At 38.2% G+C, this 11746-nt stretch overlaps 1 protein-coding gene and 1 long non-coding RNA gene across 2 annotated transcripts; one reads left to right on the top strand and one right to left on the bottom strand.

Moving 5' to 3' along the window:
* Window positions 1-1216: 1216 nt before the first annotated feature.
* LOC124864129 lies at window positions 1217-3741 on the bottom strand. Its single transcript, XR_007037269.1, has 3 exons — window positions 3606-3741; window positions 1927-1997; window positions 1217-1453 (listed from the first exon to the last, which is right to left on the bottom strand). It is a non-coding gene; the product is annotated as an uncharacterized LOC124864129 (long non-coding RNA).
* An 871-nt stretch (window positions 3742-4612) lies between these two features.
* On the top strand, window positions 4613-6887 carry LOC124864957 (homeobox protein Hox-B1a-like). Its single transcript, XM_047359897.1, has 2 exons — window positions 4613-5432; window positions 6325-6887. The coding sequence occupies exons 1-2, from the start codon at window positions 4613-4615 to the stop codon at window positions 6669-6671; spliced, it is 1167 nt and encodes a 388-aa protein (XP_047215853.1). The 3' UTR covers window positions 6672-6887.
* Window positions 6888-11746: the final 4859 nt, after the last annotated feature.

Here is an 11746-nt window from a genome sequence, read left to right as displayed (position 1 = left end):
TCTGCCTTCTTCTGTTTGTCAGGATTCCACATCTTGACTTGACAATATTTACACACTCTACCTTGCAAATGCTCTCCAAATCTCTAAGATTTAAAAGACACCTCTTGTCCAGAGCTCTGCAGGAGCACCAACAGATCTTCTACCAGATTTAATTATACACTCTGACTCAAAAACTTCATGAAGCTATTGATTTGTTGATTGTTGATGTATTTTTTGGGACTCAGTTTAATGCTTAAAAAGTATTTTTGTCTTTCGTCTTAAAGCAGAAAAAAATAAGGTTTATGGACAAAAATGACATGTATTTGGAACCATATTAGAGCATCTTGTCATAAAAATATGTTCTATCCGAAAAGAGTAACTCCACAGCGTCATGCTTTCACTGTGAGTACGGCATTCATTTTAATATTTTTGTGTCAGACATACCTTTTGGAAGGCCCAAAGGTTTGGTTTTATCAGACCATAATAGAGTCTGCCAAAGGGTTTTAGGAGATTTTAGCCAGATCTGGATTTCTTCTTTGACATAAAATATGTTGTGACTGATACCTTTTTTTAATGTGATTCTTTGTTACCTATCTGCAAACTGTGATTTAAGCTAAAGGATGAAAATAAGCAAAATACCACTTGGACAGTTGAATTATGTCAGTTTCATTAGATTTACTAAAGTTGATTGGTGTGAACCTATTAAAACTGAATGCTGAAGCTGAATCAGAATGTGCTTCAACAAGCTCTTGGTTTACCAGGGTGCATACTTATGTAACCAGGTTATTTCAGCCTTTAATGTGAAAACAATTTTTAAATTAATTTATCAGACAGATTGTTTTATATCACAAAACATTGCATTTTAAATGGACTTTGAGGGTCGATGTAAGACTGATACTGAGCCACTCAAGTAAGCTCTTGCCATTAAGCTTTGCATCAGCGTTATTTTGTTATGCAATTTTTTAGTGCCTCCTGAAATGTCAGAATGGTGATACTTCTGAGGATCATCCCATGGCACGTATCAAATGGCTTATAGGGTGGAAAACATGTTCCTTGATCAGATGTTATCATACTGATGATTTATACTGCTCACATGAGAGTGATGAAACTTCATTACATGTCAACTCTTCCCAACTACCCAAATCCAAAACACACTTCAATAGAATTTCTGCATAAATGTAAAACATCTGACCCCATGAGCTCCATGCCCTGCTGTACCTTCACCACTTACACAGGAAGATAAGTGTCATTTAATCTTCTTCTTATTCAAGTCTGTTCTTGCAGCTCTCCTGCCCACTCAGCCTGCCTCTCTTCTTTCAGAGCACACTGATGATTGACCACCCTTCTTGTCACTCGCCCACATGCTTGTCCTAATTTTGTCCTGGTGGCAGGACGGCAGCGCGTTTGCTGTCATGCCCTTCAGGGAGGCCTTTGCTGAGAGAAATTGCTGAAGGCTTCATTAAAGACAGTCAAACTGGAATGTAAATAGGAAAGATAAATACCCTGCAAGTCAATAACACTTGTCATGAGTAGAAGAACATTTGTAAAAAATCTAAAAAGATTTTGTTTACTTTTTCTTTACAGTCTAAAATATGCAAAAAAAAACAAAACAAAAAAAACTGAGAAGAACTTAGAGGTAACTTCAGGAAGATTTTAGTTCGAAGCATTTCATAATAACACATAATGAAAAAGAAGACACACACATACAGCATGTACACAGTGGCAGGCATTTCAGGCTACTCACTCACAGACAGTACATTGTCTTAGCTTCCTGTCCTGCTACACTGGCAGTCTTTGACTAAGCAGACGGCATGTTGTCTAACTTAACTTCATTGCTGTAACAGATCAGCTCATTCATTCAATTAGCATACACTCACACTGGTCACCCGCACTGTCACTCATCAGAAATCTGTGGCTGCTCAACCAATTGCTGAAAAGTCAACTCACTCCTTAAGCTTCCTTGTGATGGTTGTTAGATCAATATGAACCTCTGAGTCCCCAGAACGATTTACTCCATCCTGCAGGTGAAACATGCAAAAGGAAGATAAAGTCAAATCAATAATTTTTTACAGCAATGAATGTTGATACGAACTCAAGATAAATAGCAAAAAACTTGATAAGAGCTGAATGAAGATGAACATTCAGCATCCATGTATAAATAGGACTTTAGTGTGTTGATTTTGTGTCAGTTTTATATGTTATCTTGGAGATCGGTCCAGTGCACTCGAATGAAATGATGCACTTAGCACAAGCATAAGCTGCTTTTTTTTTTTTTTTCAGTATAATGTTGACAGGCATGTCTCATGTCTCACATCATAAATATATTCCTATAGAATAAAACACGCAATGTCTTTCCAAAATCTTATTAACCTCATGACACATACAGATTTAAATGTATCATTAGTTCTGATCCATGAACCTATTGGTTTTACAAAAATCCAGTTTGTTTCAGTCACCTATACTTATTTTACAGGTTGTTGAGGTAAGGCTGATGTGACATAAAGTGGAGTAATATTGCACTAGCCCTCACCTAATAAAAAATGACAAATTTCAGTCATCCAAACAATGCATCCACATGAGTAAAGATGTTTTGAATTTGCTCTGTCTTTTAAAAATGTGTCAAAATTATCTTTTCCTTATACTCTAAAGCATGCACTAATAAATTGTCGATAATGCTGTGAGAGTTCTGAACAATCTGAAATGTAACACATGGAGTTTCTATAAATTGTGAGAAAAGGGGTAAAAAAATAACGGATGTAAAAATGTGAAAAATACCTTTTGGCCTTCCAACGACCAATATTGTTCTTTTACTCTTGCACAGTATATATGTGTGCATATCTTTTCATCTTTTTATTATATTTGTATTATATGTTTAACTTGCTCTTGGTTTGCTGGTGGAATTCTTATTTACCTGAAGCTATCTATCTATCTATCTATCTATCTATCTATCTATCTATCTATCTATCTATCTATCTATCTATCTATCTATCTATCTATCTATCTATCTATCTATCTATCTATCTATCTATCTATCTATCTATCTATCTATCCATCCATCTATCTATCTATCTATCTATCTATCTATCTATCTATCTATCTATCTATCTATCTATCTATCTATCTATCTTGTTTATACGTGGATAAGAGAACAAAGAACACCAATTTTTAATTAAAATTATTAATTTCATTTAAATAATGAAATTAATAATTTAACTATTATTGTTTTTTAAATTAGCTAACTCATACAAGCTATTCATCCAGATTTAACACCAGATTTAGTTTCCCTCCTAAATATGGATCTTAAGCCTATTTCATTAAAATATTTATACTATACTTAAAAAGTGGATACCTTCGTTTTCAGTGACCCCATCCCTTAGCTTTAACATTTACAGTATTGGTGGTGCTGCCTCTAAGCCTGAAACACAATGTAATCCAATACTGATGTGTTTTAATAAAGAAATGATTAGGAATGCGGTGATGTTGTTCAAACTGAATGTTCAACCAGGTAAAAATGATTCTCGTTTAGTACAATTTTATCAGTAAATGTAAAAGACTCATTAGAGTAACTATTTCATCACAAACTTCGGGGAGTCCCTCAGCCTGTCTCGGAGGGTGGAATACTGTACCTTTCTCATTTTTGGTTTCTCAGATGTGTTCTGGGAGCATGTTGCTGGGAGGAGGTGTGCAGACCATCTCACAGACCCTCTTTTATTCTGCGGCCCTCTCTTTGCTTTGACAGATCCGCGCTGATATCAGATTGATGGGCCTGTTTGATTGAAGCGTCTTTGTCGTGCTAATGTCACGGAGAGTGATGGATGAGGCGTGTGCGCCAGAACCAACGCGCGCACCTAAACTGCACTTCTTCTGAGCCAAAAAGAACCCCCTCCTCCTGTGCACCCCTCGCCGCCCCCAACCCTAGCCGTAACCCCCCGCTCCTGTGGCCAGCTGACAACTTCTGCCCTGGTCACCATAGGCGACATGTCACGTGACCCGCGACAGAGGTAGAGGAGAAGAAAAGAAGTGGAAAACACGTAACAAAGGAGAGGACGACAGAGCAGGAAAATAAAAAGCTGAGCAGCTGAAGGGAAAAAAGACGGAATTGAGCAGAAGTGAGGAAAGCAAGTTAAGAGGCGTCTCAAGTCTTCTCGCGTTGTTCTGTGCTGGCACCGATGAGCTTCTGGAAGCTGCAGGCTGAGTGACAGCATGGCCCTCCGTTAACGCATCAACAGCCTCACTCACAGCTTACCAGAGGACATGATTCATGTGTTTTTCGTTTTTTCGGGACGTGCAAGTTTCACTTTTTGATGTTCATTTGAAGTTTGTGCTGTTTTGTTTAAAAAACAAATTGGCCTCTCTTCCCATCTAAACCTAATGTATTTTATTCCGGATTTTTATCAGTCTCCAGATACATGATATATATATATGTATATATATATATATATATATATATATATATATATATATATATATACGTATATGTATATATATATATATATATATATTGGAAACAGTTTAATTAACTAATTTGATATTTGTAATTTCTGTTATAATAATACTTTTGTTATCGCCTTCTTTGGGTTTGTGGTTCTTGCCTAAAGTAAGCAGGACTTTATATTTAGGTCCTCGGGTCTTCATGGACAACATGAACTCCTTTGTGGAATACTCATTCTGTAGCCGACCGGGCAGCGGTTCTTACTCTGCCCCTAAACCTGGATACCAACATCATCCTCTGCTTCACCACCACCTTCCTCTGGATGAGCACCACGGCCTCTCAGTGACCCCCGGTTCCCTCCATACGGGCCTTTGCGGCTCCTCTGTTCCGGTTAACGAAACCGGCGGTGAGAGCGGGTACAGCGCAGATGGAGGGATGTACGGGGACACCGCAGCGGACATTGGAGGGACGCACGAGTCCAGAGGGGTGAACCAGCATCATCAGCAGCATCCAATAAATCATCTTGAGCATCAGCATACACACAGCGGCTTCCATCATCATCAGAACCAAAGCGCGCAGAGTGGATTATTGACTCCGTATACTAACGGCAGTGGATGCACCTCCGGGGCCTATGCAGGCCAGACGGGTGCTACAAACTCGGTGTATGCAGGCGTCACGGGTTCCCCCAGCTCGATACAGCATCAGTATTTTATGGATGAGTCTGTGGCGTCCACTTACTACCATCACTCAGCCTTTCACACTTCTACCCCAGCTGTTGGGCCCAACTATAACGCCCTTTCCGGGGCGTACGGGCCCCAGGGCCCTCTCGCCAGCTCTCAGTACCCGCAGCAGATTGGCGGGGGTCTGGAAGCAGTGGGTTACCTGGGATTCCCGCAAGCAGGAGGGTATGGAGAGCTGCCGGTATCCCAGCACCGAGGGAGGGAGGAGGAGGAGAGCCAGCAGGCCGGACAGGGACATACTTTTGACTGGATGAAGGTGAAGAGGAATCCCCCCAAAACAGGTGGGAATTCATTTATTTATTTATTATCGAATGAGTTATTTATTTATTCATTATCACCCATAATGTGTTTGTTGACTTTAAGAAAAAGAATAGGAGTATAACATTACATGTATGTTATACATGTAATGTTATACTCCTATATACTCCTATTGTATTGTATGTACAATACAATACATTACATGTACAAATCTGTTATAGTTCAAAGATAGATAGATAGATAGATAGATAGATAGATAGATAGATAGATAGATAGATAGATAGATAGATAGATAGATAGATAGATAGATAGATAGATAGATAGATAGACTATACATAATTGCAAAAGTACTCAAACGAAAGTACTGTGATCATTATTTTGTATAATGAATTAGGATGGAGTTTTCATGGCAGAGAAACCAGCCCGACACCGCTATGGCCCCCGACATCTGATCTCTCTTCAGCTCTCTCTCTCTTTCTCAAATGGATCAAACAGATCCATTTCTTCATGGGAAGTCCTGCTCTGTTATCTGTTAAAACAAAGACCCTTGCCTCAGCATCTCAACCCCCCCATGTCCAACAGCCTTGTCCATTTTAATCACATGTATAGTACAGATTTCTTACGACAAGGAGTTGGGAGGAACACCCGGAGTTCTAAATAAGAAAAACATAGTCCAGAATTATTCAAACGTTGATCGTCCAACAAAATTATTATTAATAAACATTATTACGTTTAAATAAAAGTATGAAAAAGAAACATGTGCCTCATGACAATGAAATGGAACATTTATGCAAACGGAATTATACTAATTTTATTTATTTACTTATTTATTTTATTTCAGGCTATTTATATTAAACCAAACAAAAGAAACCAATTCGGTAAATGTATAAAATATTGTCTCCTTCTTGTTCGCAGTCAAGGTGTCGGACTTTGGTCTCGCAGGAGTCCACAATAACGCCATGCGTACCAATTTCAGCACACGGCAGCTGACGGAGCTGGAGAAGGAGTTCCACTTCAGCAAGTACCTCACGCGGGCGCGGCGCGTGGAGATCGCTGCAACGCTGGAACTGAACGAGACCCAAGTAAAGATCTGGTTCCAGAACAGACGAATGAAGCAGAAGAAACGCGAGCGGGAGGGCACGTGCACTACCGCGCGCTCCTACTCATCTGAGACCCGTTGTGGGTTTGCCAAGGAGCTGGAGGACACGGACCACTCTTCACTTTCCACTTCTCCGGGAGCGTCTCCGAGCTCCGAGACGTAGTCTGAGCGTGACTGGTGACCAACACTTTTTATCACTGTGATCTAGAAATACATTCCCGTCCTACAGCCTTATGCATCCTGTAGGAAAACGAGAGCTTTCACCGGACAGCCTCTTTTTTACCCATCTACTCGAATAGTTATTTTTGCACAACATATGTCCTCCTGGATACTTTGCATTTTATTTTATCACATGTTGGAAAAAACTATTTTGTCAAACTGTTTTACATTTATCAAAATGCGTGCTGTGAATGTTGCATTTATGATTTTTTTTTAACATTTGCGTTTTATTGATGCTAAAAGGAGAAATCTCCACAGCTCACATCCATGTGTTTGTCCGGGTGTTCAACCACAGCAATCACAATAATCGCACATCCAGTGGGAGATGTTTTAAAATATTTACAAATATGAACATTCTATTTTGATTCTTAAGTTTCTCGAATTTTCTAAGACAACCCCTTTTTTCAGCTATAGTGAAAAATAAATGCGAATTTTGGAATATTGCAGATCAAAAAAGATCCGAAAGTGGATATCTAACAGCTTGTTGTGCAGCACACCTTGCTTTGTTGTACACGTCAAAGTTTCTTTTAAGTCTCTAAATGGAAGTGTGAATTATGGTTCACAGGGATTGGGTTATTTAAGTATGTTTTCAAAACATTTTGTCAAAGATTATTACACTTAAACATGCATTTCTGATCTTTCTTTGATAGTTTTTACTTTCCATTAGTCAACAGACCCTGTGACTTACAATAGGTTTACCTTATTATGGTGCTTAAACTTATTTGGTATCCCTTAGAACTAATAAAGAGTGAGATGAGTTTGATCTCACTCTCAGAACAAGTTATGATTCAACTTCAGTCAGGGCATCACTTGTAAAAGATTTAGGCTAACAATACAAGGAGTTCTACTGACAAATTCATACTTGCTTCTTCATAGTTGAAATAATACTTCTTGTAGTACAATAATATTATTATTAATGAAGTTTTTCAGTTTCTGTTCTACGAGTTTTAGACTTCATGCAGCTGTGGTCTGTGCATTCCTATAAGAACGCCTTTTCCAAATGAATTCATTGCTAAACGTTGCTTTTTCCTGATAGTTTTTACAATAACACCAGTCTGTGACTTATTTTCAATGCTATCAGAATGTTTAAGACTTGGGCATTCTAGTTATAAACAGGTTAATTTTGGGTGATTGTGGTTATGTTTACAGACATTGTGAAATAATTCTTTAACAAGTTTTTCATACTGTAATACTTTTCATTTCTACTTTACAGAAATGTATTTTAAATTTCTTGTTATTATTTTGAAAATGCAGAATGTGCAAATATGTGTTTTCATTTTGCATTTTTTATTGTGATGAAAAGCTTTTAAAACTTGATAAAACTATAATGAATGGACACTTTAAATTCTTCAGTCCACGCCTGTGTGTAGTTTTCCCCATTTGGAATATTGTTGGCCTTAAAATGCAAAAATTAAATATCTAAACATGTTATTATTATGCTAAACGTGTAGGTAAGGATTTTTTTTTTTTTATGTAAGAGCAGCTTGACTGAGTTTTATTAGTGTTGCTGCCTGAAAGGGACTTCCAATCATGTCAATTTTTTGTCTTCCCAAAGCTACCTTAAATAAATCTTCTTTTGCCAATCCATTGAGGGCGAATTCTTTCTCTTGCTTCTTGAAGTAACTAAAAGTTACAATGTGTGGTATTGCAACATTTCCAGGGGGACTGTGTCTCAGTAGGTCAAGTAGATGTCCTGCAGTCTGAAATTTCTGTATAAATGTGTATGTGTTTGTGAGTGCAACTGGGTGTAAAGTGGTCAATATGACAAGAAATGTGCTACATTAATTCATTCTATTTACAGCAAGCACCAAGTCAAGCCCTTGTAGACTAATGTCACAAATTTGTCTCACACTGTTTCAGGTCTTAATGAAGTTAAGTCTGCATATGTATAACACTAATGGTGGTTGATGTATGTTTTATACATACCAACATTTGCTTTGCAAACAGTCGTATTTATACCTAATGTAGCTAATTTGCCTACTTCATTTTCTATCAATTGATGTGGTGTATTACCAATCTTTACAAACAAACTTTCTTAGTGTCAATCAAAACAACAGTATGCTTTTGCACCTTAGAGGTTTATAGATTGTTAATCATTTCCATTGTCTCAGTGGTTTTCCTTGCCTTTGTATTCTTGCTCTTTAGGATATTCTGGCCTTAACTGTTCAAATATATTTAATAATAATTTTTTATATTTGTTAATTCATTCATTCATTTATATTCTATACTGCTTATTCCTTAGTGGGTCATGGGGGAGCTGGTGCCTATCTCCAGTAGTCTATGGGCAAAAGGTGGGGTACACCCTGGACAGGTTGCCAGTCCATCGCAAGGCAATAGAAAAACATACAGGACGAACAACCATGCACACACTCATTCACATCTAAGGTCAAGTAACCTAACAGTTATGTTTTTGGACTGTGGGAGGATGCTGGAGTACCCAGAAAGAACCCATGCATGCACAGGGGAGAACATGCAAACTCCATGCAGAAAGACCCCCAGCCAGGAGTTGAAGCCAGGACCTTCTTGCTGCAAGGCAACAGTGCTATCAACTGCACCACCTTGCAGCCTCTACAGGTGTTTAGCCGGTTATTTTTTTATTGTTATATTATTGTTCCATTAATTTTGACTGGCGTTAACAGAATTTGAGAGAGTTCACTTTATGTACGTATTTACGTAAGCCTTGGTGGTTGTAATTGTGCAGCTGTGTGTACCATGGAGCATACAGATGGTCGGATGTTGGAACTACTGTAACTATATGTGAGGAAACTCAAACACCACTGTGTTGTAGTGTACAGGCCTTGGTTATGCATATCCACAATGTGGGCCTATCAAATTGCATCAAGTGCTGATAATGCAGATCAGTGAGTCAACAAGCATTCTGTGTCTGGCGACCTTCACTCAGTGCTCAACCTCACTGTAGGACGCTTTGGCAACTGCATGTAAAACAATTTCTCTACTTTCCTGGGTGCTTAACTGTATCCAAGTGAGTGTATTTTTGTTTGTTCATCTATATACCTTCCTGCTGCTTCATAAAACAAGCCATTTTAGCACATCAAATAAAATAATAGTCATGAAATAACAGTTTTGGCAAAGACAAAACTTTCCTGAAAATCCATTCAGACTATGCCTTGTTTGTTCTCTAAGGTTGTCATGGAACCATGACCAGAGCAAACCTCACATAAGCTTTTACATCAAAGATTCTCAATAAAAATGTATAATAATTAGCCATTTAATTGCACTATATTGTTTGAAAACCAACAGTGAGACTACATTTCAGAACAAGTTAAACTTCCTAAATTGAGAGAGTTATAGAAAGTTGTATAGCTTCTGATTAGGGGCCGGAAATATTCACTTAACAGGCACACATGCCAGGTTTTTAGGTCCACAGGAATGTAGAGCTTTCCGAGTGGCTTGCCAATCTGGTGACCTTTAGAGAGCCTTTAGGATATCTAAACACGTAAACAGACTACCTCCTGCTCATCTTCATCCTCTGCTATACTCAGATGGTCCAAAGAGGCCTGTCCTGGACCCTGGGTGGGAGGCTCAATTATCACCTTATCTCTCTCTCTATCACTCTGTCTCTCTATCGCTTCTCTCTCTAAAATACACACAGTAACACACACAAACACTGGCATTTGAAATGCCTTTCAAAATGAATTTGGATTAAAAACTGTTCAGATAAAAGCACGGTTATGTTTAGACACTTTTATCATCTGTGTCCTGTGTACAGTCATATAAAGGTTTATGATCTGAACAGTATTTTAGTGTAATGGTGCTACTTCTAATTGGGAGCAGTCAAATTTAGGTTTTTATTTGTTCTGCACCTTACTTATATACATTTAGTCAGTTTAAAAAATGTATATAAATAAAAAAATTATAAATGAAGATTACTTGCTGCTGAGTGGGTGTTTGGGGTGGGCGGGTGGTGTGGTGGGGTTGGGGGGGGGGGGGGGGGGGGTTGGGGTGTCATCTGGAGATGAGCAGCTCTGCTCTGTGCCACAGAGGCTCTGTGATTACAACCTGCTGACCCAGGCCTGCTGCTCTGTATAATGAGTATGAATAAGTATGGTCAGCTTTCTCCAAAGATCAGAAACTGATGTTTAGATTTTTTTTTTTACCACTGGTTCAATTATGATCCTAAAACTTTTTCTTTATTAATATCAGATGAGCGAAGAGACTTGTTTACAGTCTTTTAAAATTAGAATGATCAACTAGGCATCTCTTTACAAAGCCAGTTGTAAGTGGTTGAGATTAAGAGACAGCTTTGGAGTTAAGATCGCTGCTGTCTTTTTGAGTTTTGTTCAGAAAAACTGTGCAAGCCACTAAACAAAGCACAAGGCATGTAATCATGTTTGTAGTGATATTAGACTATGAAACTGTTCTCCTGAAAAGGAAGCCTGTTGCCAAGCCATGCAGCATTGCCACTGCAGCATGCATATTTTTCCCAACTTGTTGCAAGTGGAAGAGGACTTTAAACAGATGCAGTCTTTCAGTTTTCTTGCATAAATGTGCTAACACATCAGACTACACAGTTTCTACTGGTCTCCTGACTTTTTTAACCAGAGATGATACGCTTTTAACTTCATTCTATCGCTAGTTGTCCATGTGATGTCCAGAAAGCTATATTCTGTGTTTAGACTCAACAATGTTTTGGGCAAAGCCCAATGTATCAAGGTAATCCAGGGGTCCATACCAGAATGCAGCTTCTTTACTGCCTTTACCAACCGGTTACTCTAGTAAGAGTGTCTGCTGGATCCACAGCACAAATAAAATACATTAAAAATCAAGTCAAAATGAGTTAATTATGACAATCCTCTTTGGTCACTAAACAAAAGATGAAAACAATAAAATGTGAATTAGTGAACATGAGTTTTCTATTAAAGACTTGGTTAGATAATTAATGGATTATTAATAAATAAATTTTTTGGGAGAATTACGGTAAGTAAACTACGTCAAACTTTCTGAATTGTCACATCCCATCAACTAGCAAATGGAGAAACAATCATCTTTCAAACGGGT

This window comes from Girardinichthys multiradiatus, chromosome Y (assembly GCF_021462225.1).
Source record: "Girardinichthys multiradiatus isolate DD_20200921_A chromosome Y, DD_fGirMul_XY1, whole genome shotgun sequence".
Taxonomy (NCBI): domain Eukaryota; kingdom Metazoa; phylum Chordata; class Actinopteri; order Cyprinodontiformes; family Goodeidae; genus Girardinichthys; species Girardinichthys multiradiatus.
The sequence above is the reverse complement of the archived record's forward strand: the minus strand, read 5'-3'. Positions and strand labels throughout refer to the sequence as shown.